Source organism: Zeus faber (assembly GCF_960531495.2).
Source record: "Zeus faber genome assembly, chromosome: 17".
In the NCBI taxonomy this organism is placed as follows: domain Eukaryota; kingdom Metazoa; phylum Chordata; class Actinopteri; order Zeiformes; family Zeidae; genus Zeus; species Zeus faber.
In genome coordinates this window covers 12,002,920-12,026,301 of record NC_137204.1, presented here as the reverse complement: position 1 = coordinate 12,026,301, position 23,382 = coordinate 12,002,920, and the positions used below count along the sequence as shown (strand labels likewise).

At 41.2% G+C, this 23,382-nt stretch overlaps 1 protein-coding gene across 2 annotated transcripts; it reads left to right on the top strand.

Moving 5' to 3' along the window:
• Positions 1–9,057: 9,057 nt before the first annotated feature.
• Positions 9,058–23,064, top strand: LOC307242879 (leukemia inhibitory factor receptor-like). Of its 2 annotated transcripts, XM_080017493.1 has the most exons (18): positions 9,058–9,188; positions 9,571–9,660; positions 10,681–10,844; positions 11,184–11,337; positions 11,476–11,739; positions 11,867–11,993; positions 12,966–13,123; positions 13,242–13,387; positions 13,488–13,638; positions 14,851–14,912; positions 18,332–18,536; positions 19,689–19,859; positions 19,957–20,058; positions 20,150–20,329; positions 20,489–20,614; positions 22,027–22,117; positions 22,228–22,291; positions 22,501–23,064. In XM_080017493.1, the coding sequence occupies exons 2-18, from the start codon at positions 9,582–9,584 to the stop codon at positions 22,957–22,959; spliced, it is 2,703 nt and encodes a 900-aa protein (XP_079873619.1). In that variant the 5' UTR covers positions 9,058–9,188; positions 9,571–9,581; the 3' UTR covers positions 22,960–23,064. The 2 variants fall into 2 exon arrangements, with proteins under 2 accessions (XP_079873619.1, XP_079873618.1); XM_080017492.1 differs by having other exon boundaries at positions 9,058–9,660.
• The last annotated feature ends 318 nt before the right edge of the window (positions 23,065–23,382 follow it).

Here is a 23,382-nt window from a genome sequence, read left to right as displayed (position 1 = left end):
ACTGCATTATGTTTTAGGAATCAGTTCGTTTCAGTTAGTTAGTTGGAAAGGAATTAGGTTAGCTGTTCGGTTTAGTAACTATTGTGCATAATCTCCGGTTGCGTTGCAGAGACATTTCACTGCATATGTGTATGAAAGTTTGTATATGTATGTGACGAATAAACCTCTTGAATGAAATAAACCTCACGAACTCCTGTGGCGCTGTTTCAGAGTCTTGTGACGGGGGACATGACACCAGCTGAAGTGACTTGTCAATTTTTTCAAAATCAGAGAGCCGACAGCAGAATTCTCTGTGCAGGTCGTCCAGTGGTTTGCTGTAATGCTTCACATGGCTTCTTTCAGTGTCACTAGTGTGGGGAAATGAGCAAATGATTTATTTGAAATTTGTCTTGAGAACAAAGTCAACTTGGCTTTGAAAGCTCTCATGTTTGTGTACATTGTGTGCACACATTGATTTTTCCCTTGCAGCCTCACGTTCAGCTCATTCATGTGTGTCATTATTTTCCGCAGCAAAAGCAAAATCACAAAGCCAATCCGTGTCGCTCAGCTCAGGAATATTGTCGGCTCTCCCGATGAACTCCAAAAATGGGCTAATCTCCCCTTTGAGCTCCCACACTCGTTGACAGACTTTCCCCAAACTTAAACAGCGGACGTGAGAGTGGTAAAGCAAGTCCTGGTGATCAGCATCGGTTACATCAAGGAACTTAATAAATTGACGATGCTGAAGTCCCCTCGCTCGTATACAGTTAACAAGTTTTACGACTGGATTCACTACATGATCAAGCTGCAATACAGACTTACACAGGGCTTCCTGATGGATTATGCAGTGTAGGAAAATTACATCCAGCCCAGGGTTTTCCTCTTTTATCTTATCTTGGATTATTTTTAGCAGCCTGACGTTTTTTCCTGTCAAGTTTGGTGATCCATCCGTGGTGACATTGGCAAGTTTACACCAAGGTAGCTTCAGCCTCTCGATGACGCTGTCCCAGCGTGTCTGGTGAGTCCTCGAGAGTTAAAAAAAAGGCAGCTTTTTTGTTTAACTCGCTGGCTATGTCTTCGTCAATTACTTCTACACGGCGAGTGACTGTGCTGCGTGATCATTTTTAATGTTATCAAATTTGTTTTTGCTCTCTGGACACAAGGGACCTGTTGTCTCTACCATGCATTCTTTCAAAAACTCCGCTTCGGAGAAAGGCTTGCTGGCCTTTGCTAATTTGAGCGCCAGCAAATAACTTGCCACACCACACTACCACACTACACTATTCTGCTCCACTCTTGACCAGCTAAAAGAAGCCTTGGAAACCTACCAAGAGGAAGCCAACAAACTGGGTCTGAAGGTCAGCTGGCCCAAAACAAAATGAATGCACATTGGAGGGGCCGCCCCCCCTCCGCTGCATATCAGAGGAGAGGAGGTTGAGTTTGTGACCTCCTTCACCTACCTCGGGTCCATGCCAACAATGGCAACATTTCACCAGAAATAAACCAGAGACGTGCCCTGGCAGCCAGTGCCATGAAAACACTTTGGAAGCCACTGTGGAGACACCACTCCATATCAAGAGCGACCAAACTAAGGATTTATAACACCTCAGTCCTCTCCATCCTCCTCTACGGAGCAGAAACCTGGCCTCTCAACAAGACCCTTGCTGCCAGAATCGATGGTTTTGACACAAGAGCACTGCGCTCAATAGAGGGGATAAAATGGCAAGATAGGGTTCCCAACATCATGCTGCGGGAACGCACCCAACAGCCCCCTGCGTCCCACCTGGCAGCACAGTGTCGGATGCGCTGGTATGGCCATGTCAAAAGGCTCCCCTCGGATCACCCTACACACGCTATCCTCCACTTCCGACCTTAAGCTGCCGGCTGGAAACGCCCCCGCGGTGCCCCCCGCACCCGATGGATTGATGACGTCACTAGGGACCTACACCAAATGGACCTGTCGCTTGTTGAGGCCAAGTCCCTAGCACTGGACCGACCCAAATGGAGAAGATTGGTGAAAGTGATTGGCTCTACGCATGGTGTCGCCCCCGTCGCCGAGCAAGAGACCTGATGATGATGAAATAACTTGCCTTGGTACTTGACTCTTGAATAGTAGTTTGAAATTTTTTTTGCTGAGTCTGTAAATTGGCTGCCAACCTCTGAGCAGTAGGCCAACCTTTCTTGCGTTGACTGCTTGCTGGTGTAGTTAGCATGATTGGTGGAAAAGTGGCAGCTGATATTGTATTATTTTCTCACTTCGGTGAAAAACTATTTTGTTGTCCACTCCTTATTAAACACTCGGCACTCACTGTCGACTTTTCTTTTCTTTGGTCCACTCATTTTTACAGAAGGGCTCAAAGCCTTTGCCCTTCTACTTCACCTTTGCCACAAAGGAGGATAGACCAGGAAAGTGAGGATAGACCATACTCCAACAAAGGTCCATTGTGTCTGGAGTGCGCCATCTAGTGGGATCAACTGAAACACTGGGCATTGCAGGAAAAAGGCTAAATGAATGCGGTCTTTACTATTTGCGGTCTTATACTAATTTGGTACTAATATTATTAGTACTAAATTATAGTATAGTCTGGTTCTGCTGAACACTGAAGCGGATGAAGAAGTGGTCTGAGAGATGGAGAGCGGTGACCATTTGGTTGTCTGTGGAGCAGCTCTGAGCAAGAATGAGATCAAGCTCTTTGCCAGCCTCGTGAGTCGGCCGAGTCGGGACCTGTCTTAGGTCGAATGAGCGAACCAAAGACAGGAAGTCAACCGAGCTCGCACTGTCCAAGTGGATGTTCATGTCGCCGAGGACGAGCATGGGACACTCATGCTCAGGAATTGATGACAGCAGGGTGTCAAGCTCATGTAGGAAGTCACCTAGTTGTCCTGATCGGCGGTAGATGACGACCACATAGGCTTTTACTGGAACAGTCACCAAGATGGTATGATATTCAAAGGAGACAAAGTTGTTTAAAGGCAACAGTGGATTAAATTTCCATGCGTTGGAAATTAGCAGGCCAGTCCCACCACCACGGCCAGATGGTCGGGAGGTGTGGGAGAATGGGTAGTTTGTGGAAAGCGCAGCCGGGGTTGTGCTATTTTCAGGTTTAATCCACGTCTCAGTGAGAGCAAGGAACTCCAGCGAGAGGTGGTTAACATAACCAGAAATAAAGTCGGCCTTTTTAACTGCAGATCGACAGTTCCACAAGCCAACAGAGAAGGAGGTCTTTGCAGATGATGTTTGCTACAGAGACCTGAGGTGACCCAGATTGCATCGGCATTTGTTATAACGAGGCTTTCTGTGTGACCTTGAAATTACAGAAATGTGGTAGTTGCACATTGTGTAATAGGTGACAAAAACAAGACAGGTTTGCCTTGTTCGGTGTTTTTAGTTCGGCAGACTTGCAAGTCTTTACACAATACCGTCTTCACACGGGGCTGACGCTTTGCTGACGCTTTAGTAACAGCCCCGTGAATATAGCATGACCGCTGATTGAAGACTGCTGTTCTCGTGCTCGGACTGATTGCACCCGGCTGAAGGCATGCCCACACAAAGCCAAGGGCCCTTTCTCAATCTGCGTTCTTGTCTGTACTTGTGTTCTGGTGGACTTGTGAAACGTCATCAGTCGCAGCCCAAGTACTGTTCCAATTCAAAGTACGCATCAAGCCAAGTCCCGTCCAAATGCCCGGATGTGGACTTGCTCCGCCCATTTTATCGAGGATGCATCGGTGAGGACTTGTGTGGACTTGGGACAGCCAAGTATCCCAGAATGCTTTTCGCACCAAGCAGTGATAATGGTAATGGTCCCCGGGAGTCTGTACTCTGTAGTCGAACTTGCCAAGTCTGAACTACCAAGTCCGCAAGTCCGGACTTCGCGTACTTGGTATTGAGAAACGGCCATCGACTTACCAATTTGGGGGAGTGTCTAGAAGTCACACCCTTTGTTGATGGCTAAGCAATTAACAGTGATGGGTTCAGAGTGAAACCAGCAGTCCTAACTTACAACAGTACAATACCAGGTAACAGATACAGAGCAGTAAATACACTTACACAACAGTCTTGGCACTGTAGCTTGTCTCGTAGGAACCTATAGATAACCTATAGAATAAGATGCATAGTAATGTATTACAACTGTTTTCTCAAACTTGACCAAACCAGTCTCTTTTAAGTTCACAACAGTTGGTGTGATCGTAGAGACATCACTGTGATCACAATTATCATCAGGATCTAGTGGGATGGCCAATAGCTTTGGAGCTGTCCTCTTGAAGAATGAAGAATTCCTGACAATGACGAGCAATCCCCTGCTCTCACTTCAGAGTCCGAACTGTGACTTGCAGTGTGACTGAATGAAGGAATCTTTGTGTACACCTTGCGTTAGAACAACAGTTCAGAGGGTGAGCTTTCTGTAGTGCTGTGAGGTGTGGATCAGTATTCACGTAGTTAGATGTTCAGATGTTGTTTCCAGGGAATTACTTGTGTTTCGGCCACACCAACAGCGTTGCCCAGTGTGCTCATGAATCTTTGAGCCGTAGCATTTGCCAAAGTGGTGTGATCCGGCTGTGATGGAATCCTAGATAGTCTGCAAACTGGGAGAGCTGGTCCTTGTTGAATGGGGGACCATTATCAGTTTTCACAACTCTGGGGGTCCCAAACATGGAGAAAACTTTGTCTATGACCGGAATGACTGTGCTAGCTGAGGTTGACACTCTCGACAACTAGGTAGAACAACTGGGTAGCTTGACATGATGACAAGAAAGCACCCTCCAGTTGGAAGTGGTCCATAGACACAGATACCGCCCTCTGTACTGTGGTCCGCTGCCCGGCCTAATGCACCCCTGCGTTGATCTGGTTGTGCTTCACCTATCTCTCCCGGTGCCAGAGCTCAAACTCAGTACATACACCACACAATAGGCCTAGAGTTTGCAGGACTGGTGGGGTGTGAGCTATACGGGTAGGGATGTGACGGGCGGCTGCGAACTTGTCCGTCACATGAATGCATGTGTTGTTGTGGTGTGCTGTGTGACGATTAAAGATTCTCCTTGCTGCTTCGCACAGGATCTGCGCCAGGTCCAGACGAGAGAGAGCAGGAACTGATGCTGCGCTCCATAGGAACTTGTAACATTTGTTTGAACTGATGCTGCGTTCCATGGGAACTCGGAAAATTGCGATTTGGCTCAATGGGAAGTCATGCCGCGTTTCACGGGAACTCTGAAAACTGATTTGTGAGTCATACGACTAACCTGGACCCTGTGCATTGCTGCCTGCACCTATATTTGGTTTATAAATATTATTTATTTGTTTGGTTCGTTTGTTTGTCGACAGCTCATTTCACAAGTTTGAGCATTTCTGCTACACTCTGATTATTAATATTGAAAGTTACATCATGTTTGACGAAGCAAAATAAACTCACCTACATTAACGTGATGGGCTGAAAACCGTACATTTTCAGATAACGTTACTCCAGAATGGGAGATCAGTGTCTAAGACCATCCAGACTTTTTTGTGAGTCCTCAAGTGTGTCCGGAGACAAAAGATTTACTATGCGCTGTATATTTCTTCTCTCTACAAATTCCTTGATGATGAGCTGGACTCCCGGACTTATTCTGATTTAGTCATAATGACGTTTGAGATATCTGCAACTACTATATGTAGTCAAAACTGAATTACAGATATCTGCAATGGTCATTTGGGATGTGACGAGTCGAGTGTCAATGACATCACTGCTGATATCTGTAATTCAGAAACTGAATTATAGATATCGCTGTCGTTTTGACTAGTCAGAATTACCTTATAGATATCTTGAATAAAAATTCTGACTAGTCACAATGTAATAACGACTCGTCAAAATGACGAAAAAATAAAAAATAATTCTTTCATCTCATCTGAACTGAAGTGCATGATGGAATCCAGAAAACAAAAGCACTCTTCATAAGTTAAAGGGAATTGTTGACGTATATTAAAAAAAAAAAAAGTGTTCTCAGATAAAGGGGGCCTATTATGCTCCTGCTCACCAAGTTAATATAGGTCTCTGAATTCCCCAAAACATGTTTTTACATTTTTTTGCTGAAAATACCACTCAGATTATGTACTGTATTCGAGCCCTTCTCACATGCGTCTAATCCACCCTGTCCGAAAATGCGCTGTTTCAGTAGGAGGAGTCACCCTCCCGAGGCCCCTAGTTCTGAGCCAACGGCTTCCTGGTTTCTTTGTATTTATTCCTTAGCTTTCACTGATTTCACCTTATCAGTCCATCAAAATCTATTTCTGAACAAATTTGATGCGAGAAATAAGCTATCCAGTTGCTGAATCTTCACTCATATTAGATCTACAAGGCCTCATTTAAAAGTTTGTTTCGATTTTCACTGGGCTGTCCAGAGCAGCATGGCGCTTGGATATAGCGGGGCTTGGGGCTTTTCGAGAGGGACCTGGGCGCAGACCAAATATGGCGGAGACCCCCCCATGGACCATATGTATATGTATGTGACAAATAATCTCTTGAACTTGAACTTGAACTTGGATGTCAATGGCCGGCAGGAAACAAGTCACGTCAGCAGCGGAAGTTGCCGTGAACATCTGCTCTGCACATGTGCTTAGTCCGCTTGTGGAGAAAGGAGACGGCGCCGCGACAGTGGTTAGATACAGTCTTTTAAAAAGGCTGTTTGCTTTTCTCAGGTTTTATTCAATGTTGTCTATCAAACTGTAATATATGGAAGAATCCAGCGTAGGCAACTCTCTCTTACAGCGGGTCTGACCACAACCAGACCACAACTATCTATCTGTAGCGTAGCGAAAGCAGCTCATAATGTACAGTAGGCTGTGTGTGTTAAGTCACTTTAAAATGACAATCTAGAATAGTGAAACTAAACTGTTTTTCAGAAACTCCTTTGAAGAATCCTATGTTGAACCCTCACCCAACTCGCAGCGACATGTTTTCAGCAATTCAGCAATTCTTTCCTACCGTGGGAAAAAAATATCCCTCACTCAGCTCAACAATTACATGGTGAATAAAACAAACAAAAACGTTGTGATGAGCCGCCACAAAGTTGTTTATGTGTGGGAAACCCTGGCTTGGCTGACCAAAGCTCTAAAGGCTAGGGGTATGGGAGCTTAGGAATTTGCTATAACAACTAAAAAGTTTTTAAGGCTCCTCCTTTAAAAAAAAAAAAAAAAAAAAAGTATGGGCATATCAGAGAAGGACTGGGAAGCTGTTCCAACACATGGGAACATGAAAACAGAAGGATGCTCTGCCAGCTTCAGTACTACTTTAGTAGTACTCTAAAGGGCCAGAGGACGTGAGAAACCTGAAGGGCTCATAGCTGACCAGCATGTTGGAATTTAAAAAATGAATAAATAAATGGATAACAGTGAGTTGTAGTGATGCGTGATGATTCTCCTGTAAGAGTCCTCTCTCCATGTACACGTGTAGGGAATAAAGACTTGTACAGACATCTGAATCAACGCATCAATCCAGGTCACTGATCATCTTTTTGGCCCTTCTTCTTGACCTGGAAGTACAGAGGTCCTAAAGGATGCACAGGTCACACACACTTTGAATTACAGCCATTTTTTTGTAGGTTTAAATTGCTGGAGTCAATTTGACCCCCGAACATAAAAGACGTCTGTTTATTTTAACATAATAGCTGGGTTCTGTTTGACAAGAGGATGCAATAAAGGTGCTAAAGGTCACTGTGTTTCATCGGTGGCTCAGAGGGTCTTCCAGTGCCCATTCACATTGTTGAATAAATTGTTCATGAGAAATTGTCAAATAAATTTGATTCAAACATTTTGAGTCAGTTGACTTTTAAAATATATTTCTAATAAATAAACTTTGTATATAGTTATTTAATCTGTGTGCTATCTTAAGATAAACCTTTTGCTTTTTGTGCGTAATCACCGGGTGTCATGACGTTTCACTGCATATATGCATGACTGTATGTATATGTATGTGACAAATAATCACTTGAACTTGAACTTGAATTTGAACTTTAATCCCCTGAGGGAAATTCGGGTGTCAAAAGCAGCAACAGCAACGGGAATGAAACACAGTAGATGCGCAGGTAAGAGTAAATAATAATAAATAAATAAGATATGATTAGCTCAAGGTTTTATGTTTTTTTATTTCGTGAATTTAATTGTGTGACACACCCCCCCCCCCCCCCCCCCTGCAGGATTCAGTAGTTAACATGGACTTCGGGGCAAATTGAACACAAAGACAAACGAACTAAACGCTGTTGACTTGACGTTTGCCCTGTCGACCGTGCACATCGACGGGGCGCGCCCGCCACGTGTGGTCTGTCTCTAGGTGCTCTTGACTTTTTTGTTGTTTCAATTCTTTTACGGAAACGTTGGAAAATAAAATGGAATACACACTTCTACGGTTTTGTTTTTTTGTTTGTTTTGGAGCGGATCGCACCGCCGCAGCAATTGTTACACACACACACACACACACACACACACACACACACACACACACACACACACACACACACACACAGGAGAGAGAGAGAGAGAGAGAGAGAGAGAGAGAGAGAGAGAGAGAGAGAGAGAGATAGATAGATAGAGAGAAAGGAACACACTGCAGAATTATAGCAGAATATAAAATATAGCTGCAGGATCTATGGGATCTAATACATGTTTATATATGAGTGTGTGCGTGCGTGCGTGTGTGTGTGTGTGTGTGAGTGTGTTGGCAGGATTGCTGCACAGACGCACTGACGGCATTGACACCATGCGTCATATCTTTTCTAACACTTCATGAAGGAGTCATGGTATTTTTTTTTTATGTACGGTGCGTAAACAAATGGGCCTCTCAATTGATCCTTTTTTATTTATTTATTTATTGTTGTAATCATAATGGCATGATAATGTCTGCAGTTATTTTGGAGTCAGAGTAAGCAAAACCCCAAAAAAACCAAAACGCATGTCTGACTGTGACTCACGGTTACCAGAAGAGCAGCTCCCACGTCGAGGGCAGTGCGCTCCAAGGCAATTGCACAATTCGAACAGGATGCACATGGCTTTCCTCAGAGGTTGTGTTTGTTCTTTCTTTTTTTTATTTCTTCACTCCGCTGTGAAGTGAAGGAAGCACGTCTTGGGAGTCACACTCGCATGTTGCCGAACTCCGCTCCACAGATTGTTTTTCGAAATCGTTCTGCGGGATCTATGGCTGGGTTTCCTAAATGATACACTCCTGACCGACCGGACCCTCTGTGTGAGTTCGTTGTTAGAATTTCTGGATTTAATTATTATTATTGCATTATCGTTATCATTATTTTATTATAATATGATATATGATCATATGTAATGTAATAATAATAATAATTGCTTTATTATTATTATTATTATTATTATTATTATTATTATTATTATTATTATCATTTTCTAAACAAATCATCGTCTTTCTTCCAACAGCTTTTACGACCTATTTTTTTTTTTTTTTTAATCACAAACAATTTACTGAAGAGGATTGTAAAATCATTTCAAGAACCTCTGGGTTCCAGCTGATTCATTTCTGTCCAACTCGCATACTTTTTGTTGTATTTGTCTGTTTGTTTGTTTGTTTGTTTGTTTGTTTGTTTACATGTTTTCCAAAGGGATCATTAGAATGGCTGTGGGTCTGATGCTCGTTTCGCTTTTAACGGCGTCGATGTCCCGGGTGGACACGCAAGAAAACATCCAAGATGGTGAGTGTCTCTGGTTTAGTGTTGATCCAAGTGAAATGCATGACGCAGTGTGTGGAATTTGTGGAACGGATTTGGCCAAAATGGAACATACTATTCGGAAGCCACGCTGTGTGCGTTCCTTTAACTGTGGTGGGGGACGGGGGAGGGTCAGGTTTATAGGTTGTCACGGCCAAACCATGTTGTGTTATTAGTTCTCACTGGACACCTCGAACCCCGGGGTTGGTTGTTCGCCTGGCGGCGGAGGATAAAGCCCGTTCGGCTTCCCACCACCGTACGGCCCCGCTTCTCCTTCGTAGCGTCCGAGCGCCGAGGGGATTAGCTCCACGTCGCCGCTGGCCAGTTAGCCGCGGAGGAGAGGAAGCCGAGGGCCAATGGAGCTTCAGCTACGCGAACAGGTCTCAGGCAGTGCTGGGTAGCCCCCCCCCCCCCCCCCCGGCGTCCCCACCCCCGTGGCCCCGCTAGTGCGAGCAGTGAGCCCGCTAGCCTCCCGGCCGTGAAGGCGTCGAGATGTAGGGAGAGCCGGCGAGGGAGGTTGCCCCACGTGTGCCAGTCAGAAGCGACCGGTTCCAGTGTCCCCACCCCAGGTCCGACCCCAGCAGACCCTGCGGAGTCGCTGGCCAGGGCTCCGGAAAAGAGCCTTGAAGGTGGGTCTCTGTGATGGACATACGGAATGGGATGCACGGCGAACCGGGGGGACACCGCTCAGTGGGCGGTTCAGTTAGCTGCAGCACTGGGTGGAGAGGCTTGAAGAATAGTGCTGCTCGACCTCTCCGCCGCTGAAATGACAGACCCCCCCCCCAAAGAGAGAAAATGGAGAATAATAGAGTAGAAAATAGAATAAACGTAAAAAGTGAAGTATAAATAACAAATAAAAATGTGAAATATATTGCAAAAAACACTCAACAGTAATAGTCAAACTACGTTCTCACTTAAACAAGTTGTGTGTGAGTGAGTGAGTGAGAACAAAGTGTTTTTAGTTCCTGCAACTCGTCATGGTTGAACTTGTGGTGAAATGTACAGATGTCCTGCGGTGTGGACCACAGGATGTGGCGGTGAATGGCAGCTTCTCCGACCAGAAGGTCCTCCTAACGTGGGAGGATGAGCCGTTGTGCTCCGCGATGCAAGACGTGCTCATCTACGACATCCACATTCTGTCAACGCACGACATGAAGGAAGTGCACACAGTAAGAGGACTGAATACATTTCCATTTATTGCATTTGTAACCCCGGCGACTTGCCATGAGTCAGTAGCAGTGATGAAGGGTTCGACCCTTTTTCTAAAGATTTGGTTCCTGACGAGTCACTCTGCAAAAGTGACTCTTCTGATTCGTTGGATTGAGTCAGTGTAATACCAACGAGTCAGAGGACTCGTTTCAAACGTCAAAATATTTAATTCTGTCAAAATCACAGATTTAAGAGGTTATTGTTATTTTTTGTTATTTCAAGGATTCATTTCCACAGGAGCAAGTTGAGCCAAGTTGAATTGCAAGCGAAATATTTAACACGGTCATTCCTATTTCCAGGATGAAGTTGTTGTTCGACAAGACCAGACAGGCTCCACACATCACTGGAATTGGACGTCACCTTTGGCGTTAGAGTGCGCCTCCTACTCGCTCAGAATCCGTTGCCGATACAAGAACCTCACCGGCCGTTGGAGTCCTTCAGAGGCCATTCCAGGTCGATAACACATAAATATTTTAAGTTCATCTAACAACAGTGTATTTACCAATCGTGTGTGTGTGTGTGTGTGTGTGTGTGTGTGTGTGTGTACTTTCCATCCTGTATTGACATTTATTTCTACGCTGTGCTCTTCAGGAGTCGCTTCATCCGACAAACTGCAGGTTTTTCCAAAGGACAGAGTGGTCGAGGTCGGCAGCAATTTCACTTTCTGCTGCATTTTGGGGCCCGGAGAACGATTTGACCAAATGAGTGTAACAGGCTACGACAAATCCGACACGATCATCACTAAGATCAGTGCTCAGGTGTACACCATGACTGTTCACCTGCACACCCCGTCTCCATTCAGCGGCAATAACGTCAAATGCAACAACGAGTACAGCGCTATGGTTTATGTGGGATGTAAGTATGACGGTGACGTGCCTTCAGGTTGAACGTCATAGTGGTTTTCAAACTGATTAGCATAATATGACACGCAGGCCTCCTCTCTTCTCCTTTTTTTTTGGAATGAAACGTGTCCTCTCCTCAGACCGCCCCGCAGATCATGGTCTTCAATGTGAGACCGATGATCTGGAGTCAGTGGAATGCCGGTGGACAGTGGGGAGAGACACACACTTATATAGAAAGAGTCAGACGGTTTACGAGTTCCTTGGAAGGTACAATGACCGAGCCCTTGTTATAGTAATAGCTATATCTGCCTATATACTGTATAATATAGTTGGTTATATAGTTAGTTCATGTTCTGATCTTCTAATTGTTATTGATGATTGATTAATTCGTAGCGAACAAATCTTTTTTAAATGTGTCCGGTGTCTGGAGTCACTCTGGCAAAAGAGTCTTCGACTTACAAACTGAAAATAATCACTGAGGACTCAATTAAAGTCCAGGGCATAAAAAAAAGGTCTCGGCATTTGGCATGATTCATATTGAATGTAGTCTCACAAATCAGTCTGAAAAAGTCTGATGGCAGTGGCTCTCAAATGTATTAGCACATGTTACATGTACTGAGTTCCTACTGAAAACATATTGACCAGCGAAACCAGAACAATATTTTACTCGTGTTACATTTCCCATATCTTTATGTTGCGTATTGTACATTAGGGATTTGACGAGTACTGATTTTTACTAGTTGACAAGTTTTTCATAATAGTCGACTAGTCGTAAATGAACACATTATGTAAGACAGACGCAGAGAGAGGAGTTGTTGGCCATCTCGGAACCCATTGGCTCTCGCCCGACGGCGATTTAGCTTTCCAATTAATTTACCACTCAACAACTGCACGCAATTCATCGACGGCCATCCCCACGAGTCTTCTTCTGTAAAGCGGTGTTAACAAACAAAGAGTTGGGAAATTGAACGAGCGCCGAGAACTGAATCTCATAAAAGAGTCGAACCTTCCATCACTACTAATTGTTCCCACTTTCACTGTGAAACTCGAGCTCGTTCTGACGAACGCAGAGCTGCTATTCTCGCCGGAACTGATAAGTTGGTGCAGCCTTGAAATTGTTGATCTCGCAACACTAGAGCTAGTTTAGAGTGGAGTTTGGAACAAGAAAAAAAACACAAGAAAAACACTCCCTTCAACGATTCCTTCAATTTGTCTCAACTGCGCTTTCCGTCTTTTCAGAAAATATCAGATTCTTTCAGTGTGCATCAAATCGACCAGGACGTGCAGACTTCGGCAACCTTTTCAAGTGACTGTCGGCGAGAGGCTTTGGACGCTGAAAGCCCAGAATCAGCTCGGTATGATAGAGCTGACAGAACCGGCAGACCTCACTAAGAGAGGTAGAGAAACAGTCGCTTCTCGTACTGACTCAATTTTCGGAAAAAGTTTTTTTTGTGGCTTCTTCAAGATTTCGTTTGATGAATTGTGACCGTCTGAAAATGTAAATCTCGTCTTCAGTGCACATTCAAGCTCCTCACCATGTGAAAACTTCAAGCGTGAATGCCAGGAACGCCAGTCTGGAGTGGCAGTGGACAGCACCGCAGTACAACAACTTATCTATTTTATGCCAAATCGAGCTCAGTCATAATGGAGTAAAAGATCTAGTGAGTAAAAAAAAACATGTATTGTAACATGTTAGTAATCCATTCATAAAAACGAACATCATATACTAACGTGTCTGTTTTGTTTTTACCCCTTCTCCAGAAAAAAGTTTCTGGAGTTGGTCTCAACTTTGCAGTTTTGCACAGCTTGATACCCAACCAGATGTACACAGTGCAAGTACAGTGTGGTGCAAAGAATGCATTTTGGAAATGGAGCAATTGGAGCTCGATCACCTTTCAGACGATGACGGACGGTGAGCACGCATACACATACCCATGATGTTGTAGTGCTGTTGTGGCGAGTGTGAAAATTAGACACAGGCAGGTAGGCAGACAGACAGACAGAGAGATAAATAAAACCTAAAAATAAACAAAATAAACCCACTGATAGACAGTAAAGATAGATAAATTTACATGACATATTGGAAATATATACTGTATTAAATAGAAAGATACAGAAAGTAAAACCTACTGGTAAGAGCAGACAATACGTGTAAACCTATGAATGAACAAAAAGCAATATATAATATACAATATAATATAATAAACAAGAGACAATTACACAACAAACCTAGAAATTCAAAGATAGGAATAATAACAAAATTGGCAAATATAAATAATAACCCTTCATGATGACCAATTATTGAGAAACAACATTAAACAAACAATAATAATAGCAAGAACATTCTGCAATATACAATAAACCTAAAATGAACAATAAAATAAACCTGAAAATACGCCGAAAAAAACGTAATGATAAATAGAAATCAATAGACGTAAACATAATCTAAAAAAATAAGAATAACCTAATCTAAATAACAAATCATACTCTGTACCAACAAACAATGGCAATATGGTAGATTTCTTAAATAAAACTTTCTCAATATACAGCAACCCATTTATAAACAAATAATAAATAAACAGCAAATACAAATTTGGCAATATAATGATAAATAACAAACAATAGAAGTACATAACCTAACGTAACATAACCTAAAAATTTACAATAAACAAGAATAACCCAAAAAAAACAATAGATGAGGAAAACGGCCACATGCGCTAGACCTAAATAAAAACAACAACAACACATACACCTCCGTATCAACATTTCACATTATAGTTGTCAGAAGTGTGCAATTTGCAAAGATATAGGTATAAAATAAAAACACATTTCCATCCTGTGTTTCCCATTTCGCCCACAGTCAGGGGTGGGGGTTTCGTTTGAACAGTGGACACATTACATGGGGGGGTCCTCCCCAAGCAATTTTGAGCAGCATTCTGGTGAATTTCTATGCACCTATTTGTGCCTTTTGCGCATCAATTTATGATGGAAATATGTCTATTCATGGAAAGGAAACTTCCTTTCGTGTTTTTTTTTTAGAGGGGTGGGGGGGCAAATGCACATGTTCTAACTTTTGAGGGGCACGTATCACCTGCACCCCTCACCCCGAAACCTATGCCCACAGTGCCAGATCCATTAGATGTTTGGTGGATGATGGAGGACAACCAAACTGTCATCACCTGGAAAGTGAGTTCAACGGGGTTTCATGTTTCTCTGCGTCTGAGTCATCCCATAAGATGGGTGCCATTTGGCCTTTCTATTTTCAGAATTTTTTTTGCAACAAAGAATCCATTTTTTGGACATTTCATTGCTTAATATAAAGTACACGTTAAACTTCCCATGAAATGTATTTTCCCACCATAGGCACAAAAGCCTGATTATTATTTATTTTTTTTTTTTTCTATCATCCATTACACATGTACAGTATTATGCCTTCTTGTGACCAGGGGGAATGTGAAAGGGTGGACCATTTAATCCTAAAATGGACCCAACACAAAACATATACTCAGGGTTAAATTCATAAGCCAATAATGAGGAGTAAATAACATGTTTTCTCCAGTATATATAAATCACACAGAATTTAATTGAAAACGTTTTCAGTCACAGGGTGGATGAGTTAGGCTTGACGGACCCCATCAAACATTACATAACATCCTTTGAACACATTAAAATTAAATATAATGTTTTTTTATATACATATTTTATTAATGTGTGCTATGTGGATTGGGAAGCAGATTGACTTCTGAAAATAACGAAATTGTGATGCTTTTCTTTTTTTTATTCTAATATGTGCGATGCAACGAAATATTAATAGAAAATATGGACATGAAAATAAACAGTAGTCTTCTGAAAAAGTTATAAAAGAAAATATATTATTATTCACTTTAAACGTACATTTTCCTATATAATATGTTCATGATGAACATTAAATGAATAGTTTTTAGCCGGGCAAACATGAGGACAGGTTATTGTGTTTTTTATAGACTTCATAAATTGTTGTGGCCCAAATGGTACTCCTCTCATGGAATCTATTAAATACGAGGTGAAGTAAACTGATGTGATCCATAGCTGTCAACCCTCCCGTTTTCCCTTCTTCCCACTGTCCCCCCCTCACCCCCGGTTGTTTGTTTTCCAGTTAATATCCCATGTTTTTAACCTTTAAAAAAAAAAAAAAAAGCGCTGCGCGTCCCCACTCCCTGCGTCTCCAAACAAAACCAATAATAACAGCGTGTTTTGTGTTGTAGTTGGATTTAACGTGATTGAATGAAACCAAAGGAAAAAAAAAAAAACGCGCGTACCCGTGCGTAACGGGGAGACGTGGTCAGTCACTCTCTTCTTCGGAGTTTGTTTGTTTATGAACGTAGTTGGATCAGCTCGTGAGATTGACGGCCTCTGTTTAACAGCTCACATTTGAGGGGAGTCGTACGGGGCCTGACAACCGAAATATAGCGGGGAATCGAGGACAACCTCCCAATTATGAAGTAAAATCTAAAGTCTGTTCCTGGGCGTGATATTTGTTTTGCTGCTGGAATGATATTGTGTTCTTAACATAAGTGAGGTTTCATTTGTTGTGGTGAAAATGTAATACTGCGGCCAAGCCAGCCTCCACATGGAAAACACAGTCAAATAAGCCCCCACGTTGTTTTACGGTACATGTGTACACTAGGCATTACGGTAAGAGCGCGTAAGCACTGATTTCAAAACAAAAGCGACATCCGGCGAACGAGATTTCACATTTATTCAGTCAGTCAATAATGAATGAATGAATGAATGAAAGAATGAATGATTAAACAAATAAATAAAAATACATAAATGAATAACTAAATAAAGCAAAATGAATAATTATTCAATAATAAATACAATTTATAATAGCCGAGAAATAACAACTACCGCCTTTATTTATTTATTTATTTATTCTTTATTTTTTTTGCTTTATTGTATTTTTTTTTTAATTTGAATTGCATTGTTGAATTCAGATTGCTATTAAGAGGAAACCTTCTCATTTTAGGCTCAGTTCTCGTAATGTGACTCAGACAATACCAGGAAATGCCAGCTTCCTGGAAACTTCCTGTTTGGTGTTGATTTTCAAAGTGAAAGCCCTCTAAACTATCACATAGGAGCATTGTTCCCCCTGAAAAGAAATGGTTATTTAAACGAAACTTTCTGTGAGACTAACTCAATAGGTACACCGCCTCGGAATGTGGCTCCGACGATATCAATTAATTCGGACGTTGATTTTCAAAATGAAAGCCCTTTAAAATGTCATTATGATTTCAGATTGCCAATGAAAGGAAATAGGATGAGTGAAGTTAAATCAAGTCACACATTTGCATACAACCAGTTATTCCCGCTTTTATAATGCTTTTTCTTTATTGTAGTGTAGCTATGTATAGTTCAAGTTCATGAGATTAATTGTCACATACATATACATACGTTCATACATATATGTAGTGAAATGTCATGACACCCGGTGATTACGCACAATAAGCTCTATAAGCTGTAAAAAAAAAAAAAAAATGTGCGTAATCGACTCAAGGTGCTCGCGCATATATATACAGTATATATACACATATTACTGTATATATATGTGTGTGTGTGTGTGTGTGTGTGTGTGTGTGTATTTATTTATTTATTTATTTATCGATCAATTAAGACTATGCTTCTGTTTTTATTAGACTGATATCACTGTATCGATTTAAGGTAGCCTCAAAATAGCCGCTTATTCTGCCATAAATAAATGTTTAGAACATGTTGATTACTGTCCCAAACAAATCAATAAATAAAGCGTGATCAAAGCATCAACAACAATCCAAATGCTCACATCATCCCACCTAGATGACACACAAACAACTATTTATTTTCAGACCGAACAGAAACTGTTATGGTTATAGTTATCGAATAAAAGAGTGAGATGCTTATATAAACACATAGAAATAACAAAAACAATTATTGTTTATAGATAAGGATTCATTTCACAACACAAAAAATATATAATCACCTGAGCCTCAGCTATACATTTGTTTCACAGCATATCAAACTATTTGCATATACAAATTATATCAGTACCTTCATCCAGGGAATCTGGAGACTGCAGGGTGCTTTTGGAGTTACAATATGATGACATTATGATGCTATAATATGATAACATTATATAGTATAAATAATAATTTCCCCTTTCATATATAATTACTCTAAGATAATAATGATTACATCAGCGTGTATACCATTTTCAATAATACCTTAAACCAACGTTACGTGAAGTTATTTTGAATTGTCAATACCAAAATATTTGCACATACTTTGTTACTCTACACTTCCTACGGTCTTTGAGGTTTATAGATTTCCTTGCCTTGGAAGTAGTTTCCAGTTTCGTTTGAGTCTTAGTCTTTTAGACCTTGTCCATCTTTTGTTTATTCCCTTTGTCCAGAGTTTAGATTTCTTAGTTGTTTTTCTATACCATCTTTTGTTTGTCCCTCAAAAAGTCACGTTAAGACTGAACTGTTATTCAAGCCTGGTCTCCGTCTGCTATTCTTCCGCACTTGGGTCCTACCTCACACCAAGACCGTATTATTATTATTATTATTATTATCATTATTATTATTCAGAGACCATTATCAAACCACAGTCACGGACAGATCCTGGACTACGAGGTGACCTGGGGGAAGACAAGGAACGAGGCGGTTTCCTCAACTCAGCACCACGTCTCTCTGAATCTCAGCACGAGTGAGGAGCGTGTCTTCTCCGTCACAGCGAGGAACTGGAACGGCAGCTCTTCACCTTCCTCTGTAACTGTCCCCAGGATACATCCAGGTATGAAGCAACTGTTTCTAACTCAGCTTTTTTTTTTTTTTAGCAATAGGATCTAATGGACTACATATTGCAGCTTGGTCTAAGCAAGTCAAGTTTATTTTTATAGCCCTTAATCACAGTACAGTCTCAAAGGGCTTCACAAACCCACATTTCATCGAAATCAACAGCATTCCTGGTCTTAACCCCATCCGGGAAACGAAAAACTCCCAAAAAACCCCTTGGGGGATGAAAAGGAAGAGACCCTGAGAAGGGGCCACAGAAGGAGGAATCCCCCTTCCAAGATGGATTCATGTACTGCTATACTATGCAATGTTAAAGCTAGACAGCATGAGAGCCTGTTTTGCTGGTGCATAGCGCTGCAGGTAGACACCTCCAGAAGGGAAGCGGTGATCATCAGGTCCGCAATATATTATATACCATATTTTCATGTTTATCATAAGGATAATATATAAAATATGGTATATAATATATTTATATATTATCCTTATGATAAACAATAAACTTAAAACGATCAACGATCAACGATGTTCAAATTACAAATAAACCTGAAACCAGAAAATGTTGGTGATATACAATAATAAACCCCAAAATGTAACAATAATGAGTTAAGAGTTATGGTCCATTGTTGAGTTCTTCTCTCAATACTGGATCAATTTAAAAGATTCACATGACCGCCGATTCTCAAAATATAAGGTTTAGGTGCGATAATAATAACTTTCCTTTATAAAACTGATTTCAACAACAAATATAATAAATAACAATATAGTCAAATATTCTGACTGGACCAAGGAGGAATAAAGTGGAAGTGTTCCAAGGGAGTTTTAAACTGTTGTGGTAAATGTCCAGCTGATCGAACGACTCACTGACCTGGGAAAAAACAGCTCTCCCCATTTTCTCCGACATACCTGCATGTTGTGATGTGAAACTCAGACGCAGTTCATCTGATGGCCACTAGCGGGAGTATCCCTCTGTCAGATGCATTGTAGGATTCAGTGTGAAGCAAGCTCTCTGACTTTATATACCGTCCATGCATTCATTCATAAAGCCATTCATAAAAATGGAGAGGAGTTTGTGCACACTTAGAAATCAAACTGTCGGATGCGATTCCGGACTCTGGAGGTTAACACTACTTCTATCTTTTTTCGGATAAAGCCGTCAACTCCTCGAGGATCACCGGAAACCACGGTTGCTTTGACCTCTCCTGGTGCCCCCACCCCGAGGCCATCTGCGGCTACGTGTTGGACTGGCGTCCCGCTTTCGACCGGGGGAGTCTGGAGTGGGTGAAAGTGCCCCCAGGTGTAACGAGTGCCAGGATTTCCTCAGGTACATCTTTCGCGTAAAGCCCGCAAAAAAACAACAGTGACAACAACCTTATATCTGTCAGGTTTTGTTTGATAATTTGTACCCATCTGTGTCCCAGAAAACTTTCAAGACGGGAGAAGATACTCCCTCTCTATACACGCCTGCACCCAAGGAGCCCCCGTGCTGCTGGAGAAAAGAGAGGGCTACGTCAGAGAGACAAGTAAACGTCGAAGGGTTTGACTTTTGTATTTCGACGGCTCTGCCGACGCAGACGGGCTTTACCCACTGTCCTGTGTGTTTGACGTTACCAGGAATTCCCGTTAAACAGTTCAAAGTGTTGAACAAGGAACCGACGGGGTCAGATGTGCGCGTATCCTGGGCTCCTATTCCAGCGAGAAACCAGAGTGCTTTTATCCAAGGCTACATACTGTATTATACCAACGATGCACGTCAAAAGGATCCAAACAACCAAGTGTTCAATGTCAGCACCGGTATGTCAACAACACCCCCTTGTTTTTTGAGATTTATACGTTTTTAACTGTTTGAGATCATTTCCAGGCACTATTTTTTTTTTTTTATCTTTTTGGACAAACTTGATGGTGTTTGCCGCGGATTATAACGGATTCTCAATTGATCCCTTTTTCTCTAAGGCAACCCTGAAGCCAGCAGCCTGACAGCAAAAAACCTTCAAATCGGTTCCTACACTTTTACAGTGAAGGCGCTGACGTCCGTTGGAGAGGGGGGTGATACAACCTTTACCATAACCATAAATCCAAGTATGAACTCTGATAAAAACATAATAACTATATTATTATATACCTGCATCTTAAGCATATTTGCTTAGTTCCCTCTGACAAAATTAAAAATATGAAGGTTTTTTTTTTTTTTTAATCTTAGCAATTATCATTATTTAGTGTTAATATTATCATTAAAAAATCGTAAAAGATTGTATATCAATCAAAGAAAATATAAATATATAAATTAATTTCATGAGCCAGAAAATGCATCTGGATTGCTCAGTTACTACGTTCGGTCACGTTCTGCTTGGGACTGAAACTGAGTTACCGTTCAGTCAGTACAGCGCCCCCTAGTGACCAGGGGCCATTAGCTAGCTGGCTATGGCTGCAAGAAGCTTCAGAGGAAAACCGTGAATTAAATGATACTGGAAACACAATCATTTGTGTTCATTGCCATTGTTGCCATTATTATTCTTGGACGCTCTTTATTGTCCGTTTTCTATGCACTTGATATTGATGAAGTAGCCGACAAGTCATTAACAGTGACCAGCAGCGATATGAAGGGAAAACAGCCAGACAATGGACAAAGTGAAATTTAATGTTAAATTTGAAAAAATGCAAAGTTTTCATTCATTTCATATACTTTCATTAATGGAAGTTTTGCCCCTTAAAATTAATCTCTCACTTGTAAATCAGAAAGGAAAAAAAGGAAAAACATACGAAATACAATACTGGTGAAGCTGAAATAAATTCCTATATGTGTGTGTGTGTGTGTGTGTGTGTGTGTGTGTATATATATATATATATATATATAGGATATGATATCTATATATGTGTGTGTGTGTGTGTATATGTATTTAATGGCATTTTACAATAACCACATATGGTTTTATCACCATAAACAAGCCAATAGCTAAGAAAAACAAGCAGGTTTACATCAAATGCTATATTAAAACATCAACAATAACAAACATAAATGGATAAAATAAATAAGTAATAATAACTTTGGTGCGGATCTAGGAAACGTGTTATTGGCATAAAAAAATGTATTGCGTTAACTTTGACAGCTATATATATATATATATATACACATGCATACATACAAACAACTTTATGCACTACATTTTAAATACCTTTTCACCAACCTTTCTTTAAGGTCATATTTGAGTAAATAAATGCAATTAATCGCAAGAATATCAAGTAATTAAAAATTATTTATTTTTTGTCGTGTGTGTGTGTGTGTATATATATATATATATATATATATATATATATATATATATATATATATATATATATATATATATATGGCTGTCAAAGTTATGCAATATATATAAGTTAAAGTATATATACTGTATATATGTATGTATGTATCTGTGTGTGTGTGTGTGTGTGTGTGTGTATATGTGTGTGTGTGTGTCTAAGAGTTGCTTTGTTTTTATTTTCCATAGGTGACAAGTTGTACTTGGTCGTCACAATTGCCGTTGTCTATGTTTTCCTTCTAATTTTCCTCTTCATCCTTGGATACAAATACTGGACACGGTAACCAAATCTTTGCATTATTTCAGATCTATTACCAGTGACTATTTGAGTACAAATGAGTCTTTACTATTGTCCTGTTGTTTTCTCTCGATGTGTCTGTCCTTTGACAGTATTAAAGAGAAGGTCTACCCTCCAATCCCAAAGCCTGTTTTGCCAGGGGACTGGTTGACACTGGTAGGTCTCCTATGTCCCTGCAATGCATTATGTCCATTGTTGAAGAACAACCAATATGATTTTGCATTTGTGTGAAGGAAGCCTTAGAGAGCAAATAAGACATTGAAACCACATTTATTCTTGGGGGGGGTTTAGCCACAGTAACTTATATTGATGTCAGTTTCATTCATCTGTTTCTGTTTTTTTTTTTTTATATATATATATATCAGGGGGACCAGAGCCTGCCAATCCTCAGTGAAAAAGAAGAAGTGGTCATTCCGAGCCTGCATCGGATTCTAATACCAGTGCATACTGATACCCAGCCGAGGGAAGGCCCCTTCACCATGGCACCAGCTTGTCCTGCTTACGAAAACCACCCAGAGATAAACGACACAGCGACCACCCTCAATGCGTGTCGATCGGAGGTGCCACCTCATCCACCCAGAAGCTTATTTGTGAACCCTCTGTACATCCTGCCCATGCCGAGTGAAGGGGAGAGCATGCAATACCAGCCCCTTTCGGAACTTGAATTGGAGTCTGACTTGCGTTTATTGTCTTTCCAAAACGCTGCGACCCCGACTGTTGGGTCTCCGCCCTCAGAGAGGATCTCTCGTGACTATCAGCCTCAGCCTTTTTCTGAACCCCACGTCACATCCAGAGATCATCATCCAGAGCCGATTCTCCACTGACTTTCCCTCCCAGATTGATTTTTTTACTGCAACAAGTATATGTCACTGTCTTTACAGGAGGTCTCCCTGAATTTTATACACACTCACACATACACAAACACCAATTTAAACAGTCTTTTATATGAATTAAATAAGATGAACATCATCTTTAAATCAGTGACTGCGAGTTTTTCATGAGTCTTTTGTTACTCTTTTTATGATATAGGTCAGAACAAACTCTCATTATGTTGTAGTTCAATTGACAATACATAATCATTTCAAATAGAGATTTAACATCGGAAATAGATATTATATTATTATACATCTTCATTAATTAGGATGACGATGATTATGACTAAATGATGGACTGATAGGCTGCGCTCTGATTGGCAGGAAGTTGGTTTGATTGCGTTCAGGCTCAATTGCTTCTGTATGGCTTCCTTG

Coding starts and splice junctions, on each gene's coding strand:
- LOC307242879 (XM_080017492.1), top strand. CDS start 9,558: ATGTTTTCCAAAGGGATCATTAGAATGGCTGTGGGTCTGATGCTCGTT. Junction 11,740..11,866: donor CGCTATGGTTTATGTGGGAT/GTAAGTATGACG, acceptor TCCTCTCCTCAG/ACCGCCCCGCAGATCATGGT. Junction 13,639..14,850: donor CTTTCAGACGATGACGGACG/GTGAGCACGCAT, acceptor CTATGCCCACAG/TGCCAGATCCATTAGATGTT.